Here is a 25,651-nt window from a genome sequence, read left to right as displayed (position 1 = left end):
CTTGACCATGCTCGAGCAAAATCCACAATGAAACCTTCCACATTGGGCCATTTTGATCAACTATTGCTCAAAAACAAAGTTCTCAGCATATTTCGGCACCTACTTCTCCTCTGTACTCCATATTGTGTTACAAGTCTACATTTTGATAGTTTAAGTTCCCCAACAACACCACCTTGTGGCCTTTGACATTCTCGGCAATTTTTCTGCAAGTTTGCTCTTCATTATAAACAAAATCGCTCATCAGGTCAGGCATTGATTGTGGCTGAGAAACACTGTTTCAGTTTGATATTTTATAAGAATTTGTTGCTTTGGTGATTTTAGTGGGTATATTTGGAGACACGGTGGGGGAAGGGTGGTTTGGAATGGTCTGGGGTGGCAAGTGAATGAAATGTCTGTTTCCTCTCCGTTTTATCATGTATTCACACTTTTTTTTTTCTGTTTTTTCCAACCTCAGTCCCCTGCAAAAGTTCTTAGCAGCAAGACGCATCATAGTAACAACCTCCCTCCGTCCATTTCTATTTCTCAGAGTGTGCAGGGGTCAATCACCACAAAAACGCCGACCCTGCCCTCGAATGGATCCAGCAACGGGGGAAACAAACTGCTACAAACCAGCAAAAGCTACACTCTGTAAGTGCAGACACCTCAGTGAGGACACCTAAGCAGCGAGTTCTGGCAATGGCATGAAATATCTTGTTCTTTAACATAAGCCTTGTACAGTACGGTGAAAATACTTGATGCTTCTGAAAGAGTTCTGTATAAATCTTAACGAAGGAGAGCGAATACTCTGGGCCGAATCAAATGGTTTTGTTAAAAGTTTACTTTTTGATTCAACGGGTGGATTTCTCACTACAGCATCAAAAGCTGAAAAAATGATTCCCTCTGTGATCTAAACTGAGTGGATACTGTTATCTGAGGTGCCACTTCAGTGATTTAGTGGCCATTGTACTTATAAGAAGTAATGTACATGTACTCGGCTTAACTTTCTTCTTTCAAAGAGTTCCTTAACTATTCATCTTTGCTTTCTTTGGGATCTTGGGTCTAAAGTGGCTGCTGTGTAACGTTGAAAGTTAACAGCCCTTCAGGGTACAGACTGTTCCCTGTGCCCAGTGGAATGAATACATTCCATTTTTACAGACATCCATAAGTTATAAACTACACACAAATCACTCCAGTAATCGTGCCATCACAGCATTGTAATGAATGGCATCAAAAGCACACAAGACTGATTTAATTTATTTTTTTTAATTTAAAAAATCTACATGATGTAAATAAATTTCTTGAAGTGGAGGGTTGGGGAGGGGAACGGGTTTTGCTTTTCATATGAACTGCCATACGTCAGACTTTAGAATTTAATAATGTGAGCTTACGGAGTTACGGAGTAAGCTGTGCTTTTGGAGCCTGTGGTAGGCCTGTAACCAGAAGTGTATTGCGGGAATAAGTGCACTGTTCAAACAAAGCATTGCCAGAGGTTCTGAAGCCAGTCAGACTAATAATTAATAGGTGTAGAATGGTGTAATTTTAATGTAACTGGACTGGCAGCCAGAGTTCTGGACCATTGATCTAGATAGGAGTTTGAATTCCACCCTGGCAGTTTTGTGCTTTAGATTTAAGCATCCAGAATTTGGATTTAACAAAAAAATAAAAGTGGTTTCTCTAATGGTAATCGTAAAAATACTTGATGATTAAAACCATCTGGTTCATTATGTTCCCCAGAGAAGGAAATTTGTGACACGTACTCAGACTGATTTGTTTGAGATTCTGGAATTGCGAATGTTGTTGATACCTAACTGCCTCCTTAATTCAGGGGCATTTAGGGATGGGCAATTTGCCAGTAATGTCCTCAGCCCATGAATGAATAAATAAATAATAAATGGCAGGCTTTTTGCCGTCATGTTTATGTCCAAAGAGAAGGTTTAAACATTCAGCCCAGTTCTTACTGTTGGTCTGGCAAGTGTTTGAGTATATCTGGGTCCAAAATACAGAACTTTTTCACTATAGACTAAGTTTGTTACTTCAACGGACATCTGAGGTAGGGGTAGTTCTGTGATACAGTTGGAGTATATTGTAGAAAAAAGGCAAAGTGATGGAGTAACTCAGCCATCGGGCAGCATCCCTGGCAAACATGGGTAGGTAAAGTTTCAGGTCGAGACCCTTCTACAGACAGATTGTGTTTTTTGGGGGCGGGTGGGGAGAGAAAGCTGGAAGAGATGTGGGGTGTAACAAAGTCTGACAAGTGATAGGTGAATGCGGGGCGGAGGGATGGGTGAGGCAGCTTTGATTGACAGATGGTTGGACAAAAGCGCGAGATGAAAAGACACAAAGTGTGCGATAAGGATAGAGGAGGCATGAATTGTCAAGCCAGAGGGTGGAATGTAGGCATAAGGAGATGGGATGGGGGCGGGGAAGAGAGAAATTGGTGTGTATCTAGATGGGACACAACGACGAGGGAAACATGGGAGGTGGAGGCGCTGATTGTAGGTTAGTTACTGAAAAGTGGAGAATTCGGTGTTTGTACCTCCAGAGATGCTGCCTGACCCGCGGAAACCTGCAGTTCCTTGATTCTGCACTGGGATATATTCTAGTGTTCAGGCTTATTTATTGGGAGCAGCTGGCCTGTCTGTATTGTGCCTTCAATTAATATATACACGCTCGCACGCACGCTGAATGTATGCACGCCTTGTTCTAGAGTTACAGAAACTTAGGAAGTGTCCAGGGGAGCCTGTTCGCTTTCCTCAGATTCATGTTAGCTTCTGTTTGATGGTTGAAGAACGGCAATGTTTGCCAGATCACCCACCTGTTAGCCAACAATATACGGGGCGAAAGAGGAATGGAAAGTAAAAGGCATTTGCATATTTTAATGGCCAGCCCCTCCTGGAAATGATCAATCTTTGGAGAAGTCAAGGGTAAATGGCTATGGTTTACGGAGTTATATGGTTTAATTAACAATAATCACTAGTGAAAATGTTTGAACTCTGCTTCCTATTTGGTGGCCCTCCCTCACTTTCCTGTGTAACTCTGCGTGATGCCCATTCTTGGTGAGCTGATGGTGTTGGCGTAGCCTTCCTTGTTTGAAGAGTTTGTACGTATTCTCTAAAATAATTCATGAGACTGCTTGGGGAAATACCACAAGATGGTTTTGTTGTTTAGCTTGGTGCAAGAGAAGTAAATATCAGGGATTGTAATATTTTGGGGCTTTTTTCTGGTAACTTTCTAAAAACCCTCTAACGCAGTTAGTAAGCCAGAGATTGCTGCCAGAATCCATTCCGGGGATTGAGTTTCACCGTGCTTTAAAAAACTTTTTTTATTTGGCTTCAAATTTGAGGATAATTTCTCAGCTGAGGGGTGAGCAAAACTTGGTGTCTTCAATCAGAACGAGGGAGAATTCACCTCGGTATTAGGTCCATGTGGGGTGATGTGCATAAGAATTCTTGCAGACTGGAAATTTAGAAAACTCTTCAAACTGTTGAGGTGGTTGAAAAATGTTGTTCTCCGAAGATGTTCTCCAATATAATGGATTCACGATGCAAATCACCTGTGTCATACATGTTCAGCAGAACATCATTGATGGACTAAAGATCTATTTCTAGGAGGTGGCTTCATGTAATTTAGCGGGAATTTGAATGGACTTGGGAGGTGGCTGGAGCGACAGCCTGGATCCACCTCAGGAAGAGGCATGCCGTGATGCTCTTGTTCAGATTGGTTCAATGATTTGAGGAAATGGGTGTCACTGAAGATTTTCTCATACCTATTTTCCAGGACGCAAGGGACGAACTCAGTTTCTGCCTATGCAGCTGCTGTGGCAGCGGGAACCACCACAATCAACACCACCAGCTCATTCCAGTCAAGACCTGCCAATGCGGTGCCCATTCCCACCAGCAAGCAGCAAAATGGGACTGCAAGTATGTAATACTGTCCACTTGCTCTGCACTTGTTCTGCCATGGGGAATAGTGGTGCAGATTTGGTGGGGACCAGGTGGTGCTATGTCTTTCCCACCAACCCTGAGGCCCAATTTAGTCTTGCATCAAATCATTGCGGAATAATCTAGGCAGGCATGGGTTAGATTCAGAGTGGACATCCATCGTTCTGCTTCAGTTTTGGGCTTCAAGTTAAAACTCTTAACTGGCGTAAAGTTGGCAGTATCACTTGGGGAAGGTGGCAAGTGGGCTGTGGTGCTTCTTCAGGGGGGGGCTATGGAGGAGTCTTATTGAAGCACAGTGATGGGGGCTTTACATTGCATGTGATCCATGTTGCACCTCGATTTGAGTTTGTCGTAAACGACTAAAAAGTGCCCACATTTTTCTGAATTGAATGTACCGAGTGCATTCGTTTCTGAGGCAGAACATGGCAAGTTCAAACATTTCTGAAACCGTTTATCTGAATTGGATTTTGCCATTATTGCTTGTAGGAGCTTTCTATGTTCAGTGGCGATCATGTTACCAAAATGCTCCAATTAGTTGCACTTCCAAAAAAAAAAAGGTTAACTGTCTGAACATTTTTTTAAAACTAAGATTAATAAAGATATGATTATAGAGCTAGATAATGGTGAAGTGGATGCAGAGAAGTTGGGGATGTAGATGAACGGGTGAGGACATGGCAGATGGGGTATAATATGGAAAATGTGAGACGCCATCTTCAGAGATGATTTTTGTTTAAAAGATGCTCAGAGGGATCTGACTGTCCTTGTATATCAATCGCTCAAAGTTAATATACAGGCACAGCAAGCAATTAGCAAAGAAAATCGTATGTTGGATTTAATTTTGCTGGTGCAGTTGGGTATATCTTGCTCAAATTACATGGGGCACTAAATAGACCAGAGCTAAAAAGGTATAGACACGAGGATAAAGAAATGCCTGGAATTGCAGATGCTGGTTTACCAAAAATGAACAGTGCTGGAGTAACTCAATGGGTAGGGCAGGATTTGTAGAGGACATGGATAAGTGATGTTTTGGGTGGGACCCTTCTTCAGACTGAAATGTCCTTTAGAGATGCTGCCAGACCTGCTGAGTTACTCTAGCACTTTGTTCTTTTAGATGTGAGGATGTGCTCACTCTGGTTATACTGTCAAAAAGCAGGGGTCACGGTCTCAACGCAAGTCTGGCAATTCAAGGCTAATGGGAAGAACCAGCTTCACCCGGAAAGTGGTGAATCTTTGGAATTCTGTCCTCTGAGCACCCTGGAGACTCGAATGCTGAGTATATTCCAGACACTGGTCAAGAGGTTGTTAAATATTAAGGATATGGAGATGGTGCATGCAAATGGTGCTGAGTAAAAATTCCAGCCATGATCTTATTTAGTACTAGCCATGAAGGGCTGAATGCCCTTCTTTACACAAACTCAACATTTTTCAACAGCCTTAATTAGAAACAAAATTTGTTCTCCCATTCACAATGATTTGAGTGATCATATGGTAACTAGCTCACTACCTTGTCATAAAGGCTCATAGTGTGTCCCAGATGTTGCTACTGAGTCTGTGTGTCACTGCATTTTCTAATTGCATCATCGTTGCATTTATTTGTGGCCACGCTTCGGGATATGCTGCTAAAGTTGGATTATGTTTTTCAGGTTACAGTGCTGTTGTCGCTGAGAACAGTGTGGAACATCAAAATAGCTACAGTCTTCCCTCCAGTACAAACAGTCAGCCGAGTGGCACCACACCCATCCAGAATAATGTGTGAGTATCTCAGTCTGTTATATCCTTCAGTGGTTAGACGCAAATTTGCTGGAGTAACGGGACAGGCAGCGTCTCTGGATAGAAAGAATGGGTGATGTTTTGGGTCGAAACATCTCAAGAAGGGTCTCGACCCGAAATGTCATCCATTCCTCCTATCCAGAGATGCTGCCTGTCCCAGTTGCTGAGTTACTCCAGCATTTTGAGTCTATCTTCGGTGTAAACTGGAATCTGTAGTTCCCTCCTACACATATCCGTCAGTGGTGCTGTTGGAAACTACCTGAGGCTCATTGAGCAGCTCTGTGCGCTGTGGTTCTGCAATCCTTCCAATGTTGTCCCCTTCCCCAATCTTGACAGTGCTCGCTAAAAATGATCAAAGAATACTAGATTTTTGGAGGTCAATTCCGTTACACAGTGTTGGATTAGGAACTGAAAGAGGTAACAAACGTTAAATCATACTGGCTGTTGAAATTCATTCCCGTATGTTTCGTGAAATAAAAACAAGCCAGGCACCATCTGTTGAAAGCTGTATTTCTCTAGAGCTTCGGAGGCTTGCGGAAGACCTGATGGAAGTTTACAACATTATGACAAGCATAGATGGGATAGACTGAACCTTTTCCCCCCAAGGTGGAAAACTCAAAGCATAGAGGACATAGCTTCAAGGTGAGAGGGAGAAAGTTTAAAGGAGATGTGCGGGGCAAGTGTTTTTTGTTGCACAAAGTGGCCAGTACCTGGAAAGTGCTGCCAGTGGTGTTGTTGAGGGTAGACACGATATTGGCATCTAAGAGGCTTTTAGATGGGCACATGGATATGCAGAGAATGGAGGAATATGAATCGCAAACAGACGAGGAGATTAGCTGAATTTGGTATCCCGTTCACACAGGCATTGGGGCCGAAGGGCCTGTTCCTGTACCGTTATGTGTTCTATTTTTCAGATTGCTGCCCTTCATTACAACTCCGAGGGTCTGATAATATGGAACTTTATTCCCTCCCCAGCAGTTGCCCAACCTCCCAAATCTCTCTTTATTTCACATTTACAACACTTATACTTCTGCTTTGTAATTTATGGGCTGTCGGCTTACTTTGAAACCTCAGTTCATTTGCTGATGTCCATTGAGGGGAAAAAAACCCTGTTGTCTTAATCCCTTCTGGTCTACAGTCTTGTGCTATGTGATGGTGCCGTAATGGTGGCCTGGCAGGCTACTGATTGTTAACGTGATGTTGTAGCTGCTGCACTGTCAGCATCCTCAGAGCAGATTTACAAACGTACATTTGCTGTCCTTAAATTTGACCACTTTCAGGTTTTCTGCCGAATTCGGGGCATCTTCCTAATAAAGTGATCAAAGCATAGAGCTGTTCAGGAAAGTTGACTAGTTTGTGTAGATTGGTGTTAATGTGACGACATCTTGTATTTTATTGTGTTTTTACGAACCTCTGTTACACAGGAAAGAGTCGGTCAGCGTGTCTGTAGCTATCACGACAAGCATCATCCCTGTACTGGCAGCCAGTCAGGTCAACACACAAGCCTCCAACTTTTCTGATCTTAAACCAACACCAGCCATGATGAATGGACCCTTGCCGTTTGTCTCGCAGGAGCTGAAGGTACGTACAGATTAAAATGGGCGGGTGAAGTGCTTCCACCTTCTTGCTGTCCTCAACCACTGCAGTTCAACAGTTATACAGTTGGTGTCTATTGGTTACTGGAATTCTGACAAACCCATGTCTGCTTTAAAGTGGCTTTTGTGAGCGGCAATATTGATGCGTGTTTCTTACAGTAGTTTATACAAGGCACAGCACTGCACTTCTGAGTTTAATGTTGTACGTCCACCCTCAACGAATGCCGATATCACATTGTTCATGTTGATGTCATCCTGCTATGTGCAGTCCTGTTACTACTTGTTGGTGCAATTGACTTTGATAATTGGACCCTTGGGGTGATTCAGGAATTGGTCAATGAGTGCACCTCTCCAGCAGTAGCCAGGACCATTAGAAGGTACAATATCTCCATTTTGTCTGGTCTGGCAGCTTCCTTCATCTCTATCACAATGGTGCGAAATAATTGGAGCTGAAGATTTACAGTTTTATGTGGGACAGTTCGCCTTTGGCTGATGCATACAAGGATAGGCCTGTCTGTTTGCAAAGCTGTTCTTTTAATTTCAAACTGATCGCACTGTTTGGTAGCTACATTAGAATAGATATTCTGAAGATGGGTTCTTGTTTTGAGTTAATGCTGCTATCCACACATAATTTTATAACTCCTGAATAATTGCAGTAAACTTGCGAGAAGCATAAAAACTAAATCTTTAAATTTGATTTTGGTCTCAAAACAACCAACAAAATATTGTTACAATTTCAGATAATTACAATGCATGTCATAGCTTTGTTTACTGGTACTTATGCAAAGATTTTTTTTCTTCTTGAAGTCATTGTTCATGTTACAGGCAGTTGTAGGTGGCTTACTTGCGCAACAAAATACAAATATTATTCAAATATAGTAGAGGGGACAAGTGTCATTATTTTGTTTGGGGACTACCAAAGCTGGTTTGTCTGTTATTACAAATGTCTCGAGTACCAAGCAGGGTGCAGTGCCTTGGGGTCTGTTATTTTGAAGTATAATCCTGATGTACTGAGGACTTGTTGTGCCAATGAGATGGTGTTCTAGCTAAGCCTTTGAAGCATGAAACATTACAGTTTTACCGTATCTGTGAGGACTGCAAATAAAAACCTGACACAGGTTTTTGTTTGAAAGGCTAAGGACTGTTGGTTAGAATGTTCTGGTTGGTTACGTCACAATCTGTACTGCTCAGAGGGTTGCAGTTTGAAGGTAAACTCCAGTTCATGCCCAACTTACTGCTGCTTCAAATTGGGATTTTCCCAGTGTCTATCACAGCTTTTTGCAGCAAAGGCTTGATGGTTTGTCTCATTGTTCCCTTGGGGAAAATTAGTGGGGTTTTCAATTGAATGTGTGATCCTTTTAATTTAACCTTTTACTGTCCATCCTGCCCTACTCTTGTTTTCGATGTTCTATCTTGCTCACTTCATTATTTGTGAGAATTCCTAAGTACTCTTGGATCACCGAGTTCTTGAAATGTATTCTTTATCTGAGCAAAAGAAGTGATGTTATTGCCAAGGTTTGGCATTTAGCTTTTGGAGCTAAATTATTCTTTTTTAGGCATTCATTAAAAGTTATTATGGCCAATTTATTAGTGCGTTCACCCGAGTCAACGTTTTGGGTTTAAGTTTATGTACAGAGCTCGGTTGTATAATCTAGGCTGACATTCTATTGGGGTGTTGTTGCAGATCACATTGAACCAAGGGCTATCATCTGGGCATACAAGGCCTTGGGGCACCTCTCAAAGCCCAGGGGAATACTAGTTGTTACCCCTCCCTCAAAATGCAGCTCTGTTGTATCTGAACTGCTCGTGATGGGATCTTGGTGTGTGCTGAAAGCCATTTAGATGATGCATTGTATGCAAGGCGTATGTTTGGGATGTCTTTGTATTAACACTGTTTGATTTTTCTATACATGCAGCAGGCTCCAGAGACACTCAGCTCTTTAAAAAGTATGGCAGAACGAGCAGCTGTGAGTGCAGGATTGGAAGAGCAAGTCCAGTCTTTGCATTTGAACGAGAGGGGTGAGTGCCTGCAGACCTATATTCCTTTAATAGAAACATAGAAGATCGGTGCAGGAGGTGGCAATTCAGCCATTCGAGCCAACACCGCCATTCATTGTGACCATGGCTGATCGTCCCCAATCAATAACCCGTGCCTGCCTTCTCCCCATAATGGTGTTTATAGAACTCCAGATGTATTTTACAACAGTCAGATGGGAATTTGGGTGCCAAAATCTTTCGTTCTATGGTAAACTATCAAGAGTTTAGTTTAGTGTAGAGTTACGGTGCAGAAACGGGCCCTTTGTCCCACCGAGTTTAGCCGACCAGCAATCCATGATTTATGCCACAAGTTAACTGCTGCTTTTCAGGCTCAAGGATGGTTTAGCAGTAATCGACCTCTTCACCTGGGACGGAGGTTGAAAATTGACCCGAGTTTCATCCTTGATCACTGACCAGTTATTACTGGTAAACCAATTGAATATCCAGGAGCTCGATGTTACCCTGGAAATATTTGAGGAGGAAACCAACGCTGCAGTGTCTGTGCAAAACCTTGATCAAGTCAGTGATGGAGTGTTCAGGGCACAAGAAGACTGAGGGAAGCAATGCATAGCATGAGGCCGGTCTTCCAGAGAAGATTCCAATGATATCTGCACCCAGCCTACTTGGTTGTCCTAAGATGACACCTTGTGACTTGTACTGCCCTCCTGATGCTATCTATATTTGAAAGAATTAATGTTCACCTTAAGATCACTGAACTGTCAACTGTGGATCAAAGCAGCCTTTATAAATCTGAACAAATGGGACACAAGGATTGTATTTGTTTTATTATTCACATGTGTACCGAGATAGTGAAAAGCTTTTGTTTGTGTGCAGTCCATTTAAATCAGATAATACTATGAATTAATATAGAGCCAGACACGAATACACCAGGTAGAGCAGTGAGAAAAATACCAAGGGGCTGGATGTAATTTTCAGCATTGTAACGATACAGTTTGAGGAAAAAGTCTAATGCCAATTAGGTAGGTTGGACAATTGGGACTATACCCTAGTTTATGGGAGAACCATTCAGAATACTGATAACATAGGGGAACAAGCTGTTCCTGAGTTTGGTGGTACATGCATTGTACCCTCTCAACAGCAGCGGGGAGAAGAGGGAATGTTCGGTGTGAAAAAGTACTGATAACTTTTATGTTGGTTGCTTTCGTGAGGCAGTGTGACAGTGTGGAGGGGAGTTTTGTCTGTCTGTAATGGACTGGGATACAGCCATACCTGAGCAATTTCTTGTGGTCTTGGGCAGAGCTGTTCCAGAACTGGGATTAAAAGGAGGCAAATGGTGCAGAATGCTACAGCCAAGAGGCTCAAATGAAGTAGTTGCCCACTTCTGTTGCAACTGTTTGTTGGAAAGTCCTCCAATTATTTTCCCGGAAAGTTTCATGTTGCCCAGATAATAGGCCAGATAATCACCCAGCACCCAAATATATGTGGGGAAATTCCAGCTGAGGTAACCTTGTACACTTGGGCATCACCAGGTTTAAATAAAATTGCAATGCGAGGTATTCTTGATCATTCCTGATGCATGCAGAGCGCAAGGGTTTCATCCTTCACAAGAGGGCAGACTTGGATCTAAATCTTATTGAACTTACTCGTGCTTTAGACTTTAAAGGGCCTGTCCCACTTACGCAATTTTTTTTTGGTGACTTGCCGGCACCCGTTAGTCGCAGCAGGTTGCCGAAAATTTTCAACGTTGAAAATCCAGCGGTGACCAGAAAAAGGTACCACTCTTTGGGCAACTACTCGTGACTACCCCGCGACTCCCGAGAAAATCGCATGTGGGACAGGCTCTTTAAGATAGTGGGGAAACAGGCCCTTCGGCCCACCGAGTCCGCGCAGACTAGCGATCACCCCGCACACTAGCATTGTTCTACACACTGGGGATAATTTACAATTTTACTGATGTCAATTAACCTGCAACCCTGGACGTGTTTGGAATGTGGTCACAGGGAGAATGTACAAACTCCATTCATACAGAGGGGTCTCTCTAGTGTAGTAAGGCAGCAACTTTACTGTTACACCACTGTACCTCCATATGCCTGCTGTCTTTCATCTCCAGAGGATACTTCATGCTATTTAGAGTCTGCTAATCCTTATGATGAACAATGCCTTGTGCAGTGGAGAAGTTTAGTCTGACGCTACCCACTATTGTTCAGTTGGTCTGGCTGCACGGTTAACCCTTGTTCAGTCCGCACTCTAGTAGTTCATCTGCCTCTGGTACATGAGGCTTGAGCTCTTGTACTCAAAGCTCACCATGGAGTGGAGATCTGACCATTGATGGTCAGCAGGGCCTGCATTCGTTGTAAATCATCCTGAAGGAGGGTAGGCTATTACTTCAACCATGGAATGGATAAGATTAATGGGTGGTGCAGTGGTAGAGTTGCTGCCTTGCAGCGCCAGAGACCTGGGTTTGATCCTGATTATCGGTGCTGTCTGTACAGAGATTGTTCATTCTTCCTCTGACAGTGTAGGTTTTCTCCGGGTGCTGCGGTTTCCTCCCACACTCCTAACACGTGCTAATTTGTAGGTTAATTGGCTTGGGTAAATATTGTAAATTGTCCCCAGTGTGTAGGGTAATATTAGTGTACGGGGATTTGCTGGCAGGCACGGACTCGGTGGGCCGAAGGGCCTGTTTCCACGCTACATCTCTAAACGAAAAAAATCTTGTGGGCTCTGTTTAATATGCGTTGTGTTTTTTGTTCTCTAGTTCTCCTCAGCACCCCATCATCGCAGAGCAACTCGATGACATCTACTGTTCCGCAAACAACAGAGGTTCATCTTCAGCCGATGCTGGGTGTGTGCCCACTCAGCCCAGTGCATCTATCCAAGGACCAAGAATACCAGCTGCACATGGTGGAATCAGCGTGGCTACACATGCCTCACCCGTCGGACTCTGAGAGAATACGGTCAGTAGTCACTCCTGGGCAGGATGATAAATTCGGGGGGGAAATGAGAAGATTAATTTCAAAACATAGAAACAATGAATACGGGTTCAAACCGTGAACTGTACATTTTGAATCTCAACAAATCCATTTCCCAGCAATATCAAAATACTACGAAAACTGAAAGTACCTCAGCCAGCCACTGGACAGCATATGTGTAGGAAGGAACTGCAGATGCTGGTTTAAAGCGAAGATAGACACAAAAAGTTGCAGTAACTCAGCGGGACAGGCGGCATCTCTGGAGAGAAGGAATGGGCGATGTTTCGGGTCGAGACCTTTCTGAAGAAGGGTCTCGACCTGAAACGTCACCCATCAAGCATTCCTTCTGAAGAAGGGTCTCGACCCGAAACGTCACCCATTCCTTCTATCCAGAGATGCTGCCTGGCCCACCGACTTACTGGAAAGCATATTACCTTATGGGCTTTAATCTCAAATCACATTTATGAAATTAGATTTCTTTCATTAATAGCTTACAATGAAACCACTTAAATATTCTTTGTTTCACACAAAACCTAAAGGCTGATTATGTCAGTAAAACAACTTTAGACAACTAGAAATCCTGCTTTATGTGTTCGGTTTATAAAATAAACGTTGACTTGTTCAACAAATTAAATCCGAGCTGGGAATAGTGTTGGTGAAGCTGTTCTATTGTTCCAGTGGGCAGGTTTAGCTTGAGTGCTACCTCAACCAAGTCACATGGCCCATTAAGCTGTGGTACATTTGGTTTTGTGGATAAAAATATTATGGATTTTCTATTTTCTCCAATGGGCGAGCAAGGCTGAGACAGTATTTCAAGTATGTTGCCGCAGATTGATGTGATGTGGGAGAGGCGATTTGATTTTAAGCGTTGCACTTGAATAGAGATGTATGAACATGGTGTGTGTATGTTGCGGAATCTCGGCTATTAAGACATTATCGGACATGTTTGCTGTAATTTGTCTTGCCTCCTTATGTTTGTAATTGACTTCATATTGTTGACCACACTGATCAGCTGCTGACAAAATGGAGCGTGTTTGCTTTTTGAGGAGTTGAAGTTGGCTGGGAGTTTACTGCTGTCGGTCATGTGTGTCTTGATGGTTTATTTTTGTGTTCCCGCACACAGTGCAGGCTACAGAGAGGCGTTATAGACCACCCCTGTTTAATTCAACAATGCACCCCCAACTGTTGACCTTGCCATTGATACCAGTATTTTGATAGTGCCACTCGGTTTAGTCTATGGTTACGGCATTGTCCAAATCCATTGATTTTTTTTTGTGAGCTAGAGTGGTATTTTGCTAGTTATACATTGGTTAGTCAAATCCAGGATGTCTCATTGTTTCTGAAGAAATGTTTGATTTTTTTTTTTCCCCCGTTGTAGACACTACCTCCCTCGTAATCCATGTCCCACGCCGCCTTATCACCATCAGATACCCCCAGTCCATTCGGACACACTGGAGTTCTACCAACGATTGTCCACAGAAACACTCTTCTTTATTTTCTACTACCTAGAGGTGAGTATTTGTGGAGTTGCGTTGCATGGAAACGGGGACTTCGGTCCAAATCATCCATGTCGATAAAGATTTAAACTAATCCCATTTAGCCCATATTCATCTAAATCTGTTGTATCCCAGTATGTGCCCAAATAATATTTGCATGTTATAATTGTACCTCCCTCTGGTGGTTCTTTCAATAGAAAATAGGTGCACGAGTGGGCCATTCAGCCCGCACCCGCCATTCGCTGTGATCATGGCTGATCATCCACACTCAATACCCCATTCCTGCCTTTTCCCCATATCCCCCGACTCTGCTATCTTTAAGAGCTCTATCCAATGCTCTCTTGAAAGCCTACAGAGAATTGGCCATGAGGCAAAGAATTCCACAGATTCACAAACCTCTGTGTGGGGAAAAGTTGTACATACTCACTCCTCCCCGCGTGGAAATACTTGACTTAAGATCCCTGTTAAGCCTTTGCCCTAGTTTTGAGCAGTACAACTATTCTGTAGGGAGGAACTGCAGATGCTGGTTTAAACCGAAGACTGACACAAAAAGCTGGAGTAACTCAGTGGGTCAGGCAGCATCTCTGTCTGAAGGAGGGTTTCAACCCGAAATGCCACCAATTCCTTTTCTCCAGAGATGCTGCCAGACCCGCTGAGTTACTCCAGATTTTTGTGCCTGTCAACCATTCTGTAACAAGGCACTGAAGTGTTCAGGTTTCAATTTGCAAACGTTCTTTGGATTCATACTTGGAATAACATGGAAATGGGGTTCAGTTTTAGCAGCAGGTCGAAGCAGTTTGATGCTCTCCATTTATTAGGGCTTCACATTGTCCTTGGGACCACCTTTACCAGAACTTTGCACTGGATTTGTATCCTTGCACTGAGCCATTAATCCAATCTGAGGCCCCACCACACAGTGGGCTCCAGATTAAAGTGTGTAGGAAGCAATTGAAGATGCTGGTGTAAACCAAAGACAGACAAAAAGCTGGAGTAACTCAGCGGGACAGGCAGCATCTCTGGAGAGGAATGGATGAGAAGAAGGGTCTCGACCCGAAACGTCACCCATTCCTTCACTCCAGAGATGCTGCCGGACCAGATGAAAGTGCGTTTGTTTGGTCATTGCAAGGTGGGATGTAGTTCACCTGCCTGCACTCTCCTAGCCTTGTGCGGGAAGAATGGGCGTTTTGGACCCGTGCACCTCCAAAATAAGTCTCCTCTTTTGAGAGGAGAAAGTAATACAGGGAGAGAAAAGTGTTAACATAGAAAGTAGGTGCAGGAGTAGGCCATTCGACCCTTCGAGCCAGCACCGCCATTCAATAAGATCATGGCTGATCATCCAGAATCCGTACCCTGTTCCTGCTTTTCCCCCCACATCCCTTATGGGGAATAAAATAAAAGGTTCTATCTCCACAAGATTATTCCTAACTTGGAACGTGTGCCAAGTACATGTCACACAGCTGTTCCTTTGAGTAGCATTCCAGGCTTCGATGGTCTGCCAGGTGGAATGAATCTGAATGGCTTGCCTTGTTTCTTGTGGTCCCCTGTAATGAAGTGTGTACTATAAATTAGGAAAAGGCAGTGTAAACATCTGGTGTGCCTGCACTATTTACTTGCTCGGTACGTCCCCTTGGCCACTGCTCCGAGTGCTTTAAGATTAAGCATTAGTGCAGGGGATTCTGCTTCAACGTGAAAGTTTCGGGCAAACATTCCCGCAATGCCAGAGATCTTTGGGTCGTGCATCATGGAAGCAGGCCCTTCGGCCCATTGCATCCGTGCCGACACTCAAGTTTCATCTGCACTATTGTTTTCCCCATCAGTGCCCTGTAAATATCTTGCAGGCTATGACTGTTCAACCCGGGTGATGTTGGGGATAGTACCATGTTGCATCCTTGGACCTATCGTTCTGGGAATAATTTACAGCTTGCAACAGTTCGGCAATGGCTGGGCTCAGAAGAGCTCCACAGACTCTGACTGACCAGACACTTTTAATGTTAACTTTGATTGCTAAGTTGTAATGTGCTCTATTCTTGCAAAGGCTTAAGTATGAAAAGCAAATTCCCCAATATTCATGAAAGATTGCCGTTCTTGCAAATGGATAATGTATTTCCTCCAATGGCCTCTGTAAACTCAGCAACTGAGCTCTTGTGCCTGAAAAATAGTGTTATTCTGTATTTATACTGATGTAGTTGTGTAGTCAGAAACTGTTGTGGGTCAGTTGGACTCCAGGCGATTTGGGGGGGGGAAGCAAGCCTTAGCTAGCAGTCACTTTCCAGTAATCCCCACTGAGGTGGCACAGTGTAATCATAACCCTGTACATGAACAAAACAGCTGACAGTTGAGCTCTCCAGAGCATAGGAGGATGAGGGGCGACCTTATAGAGGTGTGCAACATTGTGAATAGTTCATTTAAATGTAGTGTGTCTTGTCCAGGGGAATAGAGATCCAGAGGGCTTATGTTTTAAGGTGAGGGGGCAGTGGGGAAGATTTAATCTGAACCTGAGTGGTGACTTTTTTACACAAAGGGTGCTGGGTATCAGGAACGAGCTGCCAGAGCCAGTTGAGGCAAGTACTATCGCAACGTTTAAGAAACATTGAGACGGGTCCCTGGATAGGATGGGTTGAGGGATATAACCATATAACAATTACAGCACGGAAACAGGCCATCTCGACCCTTCTAGTCCGTGCCGAACACATAATTTCCCCTAGTCCCATCTACCTGCGCTCAGACCATAACCCTCCATTCCCTTCCCGTCCATATAACTATCCAATTTATTTTTAAATGATAAAAACGAACCTGCCTCCACCACCTTCACTGGAAGCTCATTCCACACAGCTACCACTCTCTGAGTAAAGAAGTTCCCCCTCGTGTTACCCCTAAACTTCAGTCCCTTAATTCTCAAGTCATGTCCCCTTGTTTGAATCTTCCCTACTCTCAGTGGGAAAAGCTTTTCCACGTGAACTCTGTCTATCCCTCTCATCATTTTAAAAACCTCTATCAAGTCCCCCTTAACCTTCTGCGCTCCAAAGAATAAAGCCCTAACTTGTTCAACCTTTCTCTGTAACTTAGTTGCTGAAACCCAGGCAACATTCTAGTAAATCTAATATAGGCCAAACACAGGCAGGTGGGACTAGTGCAGATGGGACATGTTGGTCGGTGTGGACAAGTTGGCTTAGTTTAGAGGCTGTATGGACTCTCTGACTCCTGCACTTTGCCAGAGAAGTGTACAATTATATCCCAGAGGAGATTAGGACCTTGTAAAATAGTTAAGAAAAGGGAAGCTGATGTTTTTCTTAGCTGACAAGATTACGGAGAGATTCACTAGGTTTCCAAACGTACAATGCATTTTGTTGATAAAATAGGGTGAAGCTGAATCCTATAGCAAGCTCGGTAACCAGATAACAGATTTACACGAATGAGCAAAATAATGGGAGAGGAAATGTTGTTTAACAATGAGTTCTGGTGTTCTGGGATGCATTGCTGGAATGGGAAGTGGACACAGATTGCGTAAAGTGAATAGGATTGATGCTTGAAAATGTGAAGGGCTGTTTGGAAAGAGTAGTGGGAATGGAACAGATTAGAGATTGTGTAGGAAGGAGCTGCAGATGCCGGTTTACACTGAGGATAGACACTAAATGCTGGAGTAGCTCAGCGGGACAGGCAGCATCTCTGGAGAGAAGGAATGGGTGGTGTTTTCGGGTCAATGCGAAACGTCACCCATTCCTTCTCTCCAGAGATGCTGCCTGTCCCGCTGAGTTACTCCAGCATTTAGTGTCAAAATCTGAGCTTGTGGTCAAAGAGCTGACGTCTAAGGTGGCTGTTTTTACTGTTCAGAAGGAACTACAGATGCTGGAGAATCGAAAGTAGACAAAATTGCTGGAGAAACTCAGCGGGTGCGGCAGCATCTATGGAGCAAAGGAAATGGGCAACGTTTCGGGACGAAACTGCTTTTACTGTGCACTTCTGCAAACTGTTCTTGCTCTGGAGTCTGATGCTTTTTTTTTTTTTTTTTTTTTTTTTTTTCCTCCCCTCCTCCTCTTTACCAGGGGACCAAGTCCCAGTATTTGGCTGCTAAAGCTTTGAAGAAACAGTCCTGGAGGTTCCACACCAAGTACATGATGTGGTTTCAGAGACACGAAGAGCCAAAAACAATCACAGACGAATATGAACAGGTACAGATCCGACCGGCACTCTCAGTCTGTCAATAAAACTTAGTTGATTATCCTTTGTAGACTAGGAGACCTGGGATCGCTCTGCATTAGTGTTTCAAGTGCCCGCGGGACTCGGTGCCAGCCTGGCACACTTTCCAGACTATTGGATGTTACTCCTATTAATTCCCCGATACAATTTCAATTCACTTGTTTAAAGATGTCACATGTTTGCATAACAACATTCTCATTGATATTGGTATGCCATTTATTGTCACTTCACATGTACAATGAAATTAAAAGCTGCTCGTACTCAGTGCATACATATAATTTAGTACAATAAACAAGAAACAGAAAACAAAAACAAAAGGAAGAAGGGGGGGGGGATAGGTGCACAATTCTGCGGCGTTATATACATATCTATAAAGGCAAAATGGTGAAGGAGATGTTTAAAGATTATATTAAATATTAAAAATGTTTTAAAAAAAAAAAAATGTTAAAAATTAGTTACAATACACATTACAGTTCCAAATTTCATTACGTGGATATAATAGATGGAAGTCCGGGTGTTGGGCTGTAAAGTCAGTGCATGTGTGAATTAAGAGTAGTTATAATTTTCGGAAAACAACTATTCCTGAGTCTATTTGTCCTAGATTTGATGCACCTATAGCGCCTTCCAGAGGGCAGCAGGTCGAACAGTCCAAACGCAGGATGGGAGCTGTCTTTGATGATATTCTTTGCCTTGCTAAGGCAGCGGGAGGTGTAACTATCCATCAGGGAGGGGAGAGGGCAACAAATGATCTTCTGTGCTGTCCTAGTTACCCTCTGAAGCCTCTCCCTGTCTGCCATGGTGCAGCTGCCGTACCATGCTGTAATGCAGTATGTCAGCAGGCTCTCGATGGACGAGCGGTAGAAGGTCAGCAGCAGGTTAGAGTCCAGGTTGTGCTTCCTGAGGACCCTCAGAGTTTGGAGGGAGTGTGGGCAATGGGTGCCTGGCAAGCTGGACTCCTAGCTACCACGTCTTCCAAAAGATCAGTGGATTACAAGAGTTTTGCTGTAACCTGTGGCCTTGAATCGAAACATGTGAAGGAAGCTGGCTTCGCAGCAGCTTTGCACTCTTGTGTTGCTGCACTTATCCATAACCTCCAAACTAGTTCAGAAAGGCTGGGGGTCATAGACACAAATAGGGTCGGGGAGGTTTAATAGGTGGTTAAAATTAGGAGCTTTGGATGGGGTGGTAAATAGTAAAGGACATATATTTTACCGGGGGGGGGGAATGAGAGTCGAGTTGCTGCAGGAATGTACTGTCTGAAAGTTTGGCAGAAGTAAATTTCAAGTTCCAAGAGTGAATTGGGGAAAAATGCTCTCGGAAAAGATATCCAGGGTAGTGAGCAGAGATAGAGTTGGTGCAGCGGTAGAGTTGCTGCCTTACAGCGCTTGCTGCGCCAGAGACACGGGTTCAAACCTGACTACGGGTGCTGTCTGTACGTAGTTTGCACCTTCTCCCCGTGACCCGCGCGGGTTTTCTCCGTGATCTCTGGTTTCCTCCCACACGCCACAAGATGTACAAAGATTGGCTTGGTATTAGTGTAAAGTGCTAATGTGCGGCAATCGCAGGTTGGTACGGACTCGGTGGGCCGAATGGTCTGCTTCCGCGCTGTATCTCTAAACTAAACTAAATATAGGGTAGATGCAAGCTGTTAGAATAGGCAGTGGTGTGAAGGGCTGAATGATTGTCTCCTGGTTCTTTAAGTTTCTGACTCTTGTGCAATTTCTTACTAAATGGTGCTGACTTGTGTGAGTTGGATTGCAGACTAGGGCTCTGGCTGAGGGCTTGGCTGCTTTTGCATTTAGTCTACTCTGACCAAAAGGTAGGTTTTGTACCTTCTGGGTTGGGCACTGCAGTAGCCTCACAGTTCAGGTAGCGACCTGGTATGTCCAAAGCTGCCCGATGTAAACATTAGTTCCCCATCACAATGTCATCTTCACATTTTTTTAAATCTGCATTTTTTTCCTGATACTGTAAACTATTTGAGGCTAATATTTTTTGGTATTAATTCAATCCTCCTCCTACCTTTATCTCTCCTGTTCCCACTGCACTTAGAGTCTCTTTTACATCAATTGGGCTGGAGTTTACTTACTCAGCACCTAGCCTCTCATTATACTCTCAGTCTCAAGCAATATAGGTAAGTGATGTTGGCAGTTTCGTGCTGTGAAGACAAAGGAGAGGGAAAAGAGCAGATGCAAGTAGATTGTGCAGGTGGGTATGGCTTCTAGAGTATTGTCTATTAGGTGAGGCCCATTGCTTTTGTGTGTGCATTGAGTCTGATTTACTCAATGTAGCAGGTGGCACTGACTTGCCTTGCACTGTCTAAAGCCCAACCGTGGTATTATTGATAGCACTGTTTGGCAGTGGAATAAACAGCGCTCTTTGGAGGAAAATTAATGAGGAGTTGTTAAAAACAAAGCATTGAGTTGCAAACTGACAATTAAAATTGTAGGCACTGATTGATGTTACCCAGGATGAAAGCCGTGTGAAGCAGTGTTTGCGTCTAACTTTCCTCTCCTTCCTACCCAACAGGGAACATACATTTACTTTGACTATGAGAAATGGGGCCAGAGAAAGAAGGAAGGCTTCACATTCGAATACAGATACTTGGAGGACAGGGACCTGCAGTAACCAGGAAGTATACACCCAGTGCCAGGGTGAGGTATGGCCCCCCCACGCTACTGATTGAACCTCAGTAACCCAGTATCGGGCTCACAGTCTGAACACACCGGTGTTCTTGGAAGAGAGCTTTCGTTTAGAGACCTTGTACAATTTTGAGGAAAAAAAAAAGAAGAAAGAAATCAAAAAATGTTGTACATCATGTATTTTGTTCTAACCTGTGCATAAGATATTGTATTGGAAAATACTTTGTCAGGAATCTGTACAGTTCTGCGTTTAAAAAGCAGTTAGTGCTTGTATGAAAAAAATAAAACATTTTTCATGTATACTTAATGTTTATTTTGTGGCATGGTCCGAGTTTCCTTATTTTGTTGGCCATGAGGAATGTCTCTGAAGTTCTGATAATCTGGCACATTAGTGCTGGGCTGATTTATTTTTTGGACTGGATATTAATGATGAATGAAACTATATTGCCACGTGCGACATGTCACAGAGTGATGCTTTGTTTTGCAGCCACGAGTATGCGAACAGTCGCCCAATATCGGCGGCAACAAAGTTACAAAGCATTTCAGCCCGCAGTGGTTCCCTTCGTCCTCGCCCCCCCCCCCCCACTTTGTTCTCGGTGGCCCCATTAATGCCCTGAACGTTACACAGCATCATTTTGTAGTGAGCCACAGTGTTTGAAGGCGGTGAGAAATAATACGCAGGCATTCCGGCCCTCACACCCACCCAGGTTCCTGGCCCCTAGTGTTCCAGGCATACACAGTCTGTGGACCCTGCCACACTCTAGATCCCCCCCCCCCCAAGCTCTTGTCTCACTGCCCTCTCCGACTCTGTTCACACTCTGGAGAGAGTCGGCCACTGACTACATCGGGGTTTCTCAACGATCAGGATGTGGGATTACCAGTATTTTATGTTAGATTTCTGAAATGAGCTTTGTATTTCACTGTTGCAACTTCTATCTGTATATGTTCTGGCGCCTCAACATTATTCTCTATTCGCATCTCGGGTGTTCATTCCTCTCTGTTCCCACTTGTGCTGGGGTGAAATTTCAAGCCATACTGCAGTTCTGCTTACTGTTGATTAACTTTCCTTCCTCTCTCTGCTACAGGGCTTCCTCTAATCTTATGCTAACAGTTAGTTAGTTGTCACGTGTATGGAGGTACAGTCAACAGCTTTTGTTGCATGCTATCCACTCAATAGAAAGACAATATACGTGATTACAATCGAGCCATTTACAGTTTACAGATACATGATAATAAGGGGACAACATTAAGTGCAAGGTAAAGCCAGCAAATTCCAGTCAAGGATGGCCTTGAGTGTCACCAATGAGGTAGATAATAGTAAAAATGTGTAGGATAGAACTGCAGATGCTGCTTTAAATCAAAGATAGACAATGCTGGAGTAACTCAGCGGGACAGGCAGCATCTCTGGAGAGAAGGAATGGGTGACGTTTCGGGTCGAGACCCTTCTTCACGACCTGAAACGTCACCCATTCTTTCTCTCCAGAGATGCTGCCTGTCCCACTGAGTTACTCCAGTATTTTGTGTCTAGAGACATAGTAGTTCTGTGTAGCAAGCCCAAGATTTGGGGGGGGGGGTTCAGCATTCGAGCATTCCAACGTTGAAGGAGAGGGGGGGATCATGTTCTCAGACATTGTGGCCCTTGTCCATCCCAAGGGACCCATAACCTCCAGCACAGCAGACGCGTAGGAACACTGCCATCTGCAGGTTCCCCTCCAAACTGCACACGTACTTGACCAAATTACAACTAAGTGTCTTCATTGAAGATAGACTCAAAGTGCTGGAGTAACTCAGGGGGACATGCACCATCTCTGGAGAGAAGGGTGGGGTGATGTTTTGGGTCAAGACCCTTCTGCCTAGTCGCACTGAATGACACCAGCGTTTTGTTTCCATCTTCGGTGTAAACCGGATCTGCCTTCCTCATTGCTGGGACAAAACTTTGGAACATTACCACCAATTATACCCTGAGAATATCTTCAGGATAGATACTAGGGATTCAAAATGTCTCCCCACCACTTGGGCAATTAGAGATGGGGAAATAAATGCTAGATTTGCCAGCTGCAATAAACTTTTTAGTGTAGGAAGGAACAGGTGCTGGTTTATACCGAATATACTAAGCAATGCTGAAGTAACTCAGCCAGTCAGGCAGCAGCTCTGGAGAAAAGAATAGGTGCTGTTTGAGGTCAGAATCCTTCAGACTGAAAGATAGCAGGGAAACTAGAGGCAATTGAAGGCTCGAACAAATCAGAACTGGCAACAGACGACCTCGGGAAGAGCGGAGTCCAGGAGTTACTTGAAATTGGAGAAATCAACGTTTAAGCTGCCTGGTTGTAAGCTGCCCAAGTGAAGTACGAGGTGCTGTTCCTCCAGTTTGCATGTGGCCTCACACTGACAGTGGAGGAAGCCTAGGACAGAAAGGTCCGTTTGAGAAGGGAAGTTAAGTTTGACAACCGGGAGATCTCCTAGGCCAAAGGTGGACTTTTAGTAGCTACTCCATGGAAACTCGCCAGGTGGAGATGGGTTGCTGATCTGCCTGCACACTCTCCTGTACAGCTGTTGTTCTCCGTGCCTGTACGTGTCTCCTGTGCTGATGCATGGTGGTTGAGATTGGTGTGGTAAATAAGTCTTCATAAGAAAATGTTCTTACCTATTCAATCTAGCAACCTATCATAATTTGAGCATTTAACAGTCTGAAGACATGTCTTGACCCATTCCTTCTCTCCAGAGATGCTGCCTGTCCCACTGAGATACTCCAGCATTTTGTGTCTGTCTAACGCATCCCATGCCTGATTGTAACTAAATTGTCGTATTTTCTCCTGTAATGTAGATACGGCAGGTGGAGTAGTCGTTTGTCTATCCTTATATTACCCTTCGAGTTCCTGGCAGAGAGCGGTGAAGAGTTAACCACATTCCTGTGGGATTGTAACTACAACATGTCGGACTGGAGCGGATGGTTGAATTCCTGAACCCTGGCGAACTACGCTGCCTTCAAGGCTGTTACGGGGCAATCAAAACCAAATGAAACCTTTAAAACTGTTTAATTATGGCCTGACTTGCGTTTTATATAAACATGCTATTTTTTATTCTTGTCCTCTGCTCTTATTCAACGCCAAATGCTGTTTGCTTTATAACTAATTTGCAGTTAAAGAATAAGCCTTTTTTTGGATATCTTAATGTAAAATGTCACCATTACCCATGCCGAGTTGTGCCTGCCCTAGGGCGGCACAGTGGCCCAGCGGTAGAGTTGCGGCCTTGCGAGACCCAGGTTCGATCCTGACTCCGGGTGCAATCTGTATGGGGTTTGCAGGTTCTCCCTGTGACCACATGGGTTTGCTCCGGTTTCCTCCGACATACATGTGGTAAATTGGATTAGTAAGTATGCAGATGATACCAAGATAGGGGGTGTTGTGGATAATGAAGAGGATTTCCAAAGTCTACAGAGTGATTTAGGCCATTTGGAAAAATGGGCTGAAAGATGGCAGATGGAGTTTAATGCTGATAAATGTGAGGTGCTACACCTTGGCAGGACAAATCAAAATAGGACGTACCTGGTAAATGGTAGGGAATTGAAGAATACAGTTGAACAGAGGGATCTGGGTATAACCGTGCATAGTTCCTTGAAGGTGGAATCTCATATAGATAGGGTGGTAAAGAAAGCTTTTGGTATGCTAGCCTTTATAAATCAGAGCATTGAGTATAGAAGCTGGGATGTAATGTTAAAATTGTACAAGGCATTGGTGAGACCAAATCTGGAGTATGGTGTACAATTTTGGTCGCCCAATTATAGGAAGGATGTCAACAAAATAGAGAGTACAGAGGAGATTTACTAGAATGTTGCCTGGGTTTCAACAACTAAGTTACAGAGATAGGTTGAATAAGTTAGGTCTTTATTCTCTGGAGCGCAGAAGGTTAAGGGGGGACTTGACAGAGGTCTTTAAAATGATGAGAGGGATAGACAGAGTTGATGTGGACAAGCTTTTCCCTTTGAGAATAGGGAAGATTCAAACAAGAGGACATGACTTCAGAATTAAGGGACAGAAGTTTAGGGGTAATATGAGGAGGAACTTCTTTACTCAGAGAGTGGTAGTGGTGTGGAATGAGCTTCCAGTGGAAGTGGTGGAGGCAGGTTCATTGGTATCATTTAAAAATAAATTGGATAGGCATATGGATGAGAAGGGAATGGAGGGTTATGGTATGAGTGCAGGCAGGTGGGACTAAGGGGGAAAAAAAATTTGTTCGGCATGGACTTGTAGGGCCGAGATGGCCTGTTTCCGTGCTGTAATTGTTATATGGTTATTCCAGGGACGTGCAGATTTGTGGGTTTAAAGGCTTCTGTAAATTGTTCCAAGTGTGCAGGACAGTATTAGTGTATGGAAGATCACTGGTTGGTGCAGGCCAAAGGGCCCGTCTCCACACTGTATCTCTGAACTAAACACTTTAGAGATACAGAAACTTATTGTGCTTCCTGAATCAAACAAGCAACATAATGCAGGCTACCTGTAAGGCAGCAACTCTACCGCTGTGCCACCATGCTGCTCTTTTGCTCTGTATGAAACTCCAAATGAACAGGTACTAAGGAACAATGTTTTAATCCCCCCACTTGCAGCTCTGGTGCGCTTGAAAACGTGAAGCAGGGTGATATTTTTGGACCTCTCCTCCTGCTCCGAGATTCCATGACGCTCAGAGAGAAAGAGTGAGGTTTAGCCACGTGTGAGATCTTCCCAAGATAGATACACAAATCTGGAGGTAACTCAGCGGGTCAGGCTGCATCTCTGGAGGAAAGGAATATGTGTCGTTTCGGGTGGGCAGAACAAAACAGGGCTGGCAACAGAAGGGTGGAGTCCATAGGCCTCCTCCATGGCCAGAGTGAGCACCACCGGAAATTGGAGGAACAGCACCTCCTATTCCGCTTGGGCAGTCTGCACCCTAGTGGCATAAACATTGAATTCTCCCATTACCGGTAGCCCTTGCTGTCTCCTCCCCTTCTCAGCTTTGCCCTCGGGCTCCTCCCCTTCCTTTTTCCTTTCTTCTCCCTGCCCCCCACCCTCCATCAGCCCGAAACGT

The 25,651-nt window shown here is 44.0% G+C and overlaps 1 protein-coding gene across 4 annotated transcripts in view; it reads left to right on the top strand.

Moving 5' to 3' along the window:
- Positions 1–20,890, top strand: part of LOC129713825 (CCR4-NOT transcription complex subunit 3-like) — a 94,222-nt gene extending 73,332 nt beyond the window's left edge. For all 4 annotated transcript variants that reach the window (XM_055663147.1, XM_055663149.1, XM_055663144.1 and 1 more), the window contains 9 exons: positions 455–627; positions 3,757–3,899; positions 5,564–5,672; positions 7,115–7,271; positions 9,202–9,304; positions 12,042–12,240; positions 13,634–13,766; positions 17,795–17,920; positions 20,478–20,890. In XM_055663147.1, the coding sequence (XP_055519122.1) occupies positions 455–627; positions 3,757–3,899; positions 5,564–5,672; positions 7,115–7,271; positions 9,202–9,304; positions 12,042–12,240; positions 13,634–13,766; positions 17,795–17,920; positions 20,478–20,576 (1,242 nt within the window). In that variant the 3' untranslated portion in view covers positions 20,577–20,890. The remainder of the gene's footprint in view (positions 1–454; positions 628–3,756; positions 3,900–5,563; positions 5,673–7,114; positions 7,272–9,201; positions 9,305–12,041; positions 12,241–13,633; positions 13,767–17,794; positions 17,921–20,477) is intronic.
- Positions 20,891–25,651: the final 4,761 nt, after the last annotated feature.

This window comes from Leucoraja erinacea, chromosome 37 (genome assembly GCF_028641065.1).
Source record: "Leucoraja erinacea ecotype New England chromosome 37, Leri_hhj_1, whole genome shotgun sequence".
Taxonomy (NCBI): domain Eukaryota; kingdom Metazoa; phylum Chordata; class Chondrichthyes; order Rajiformes; family Rajidae; genus Leucoraja; species Leucoraja erinaceus.
The sequence above is the reverse complement of the archived record's forward strand: the minus strand, read 5'-3'. Positions and strand labels throughout refer to the sequence as shown.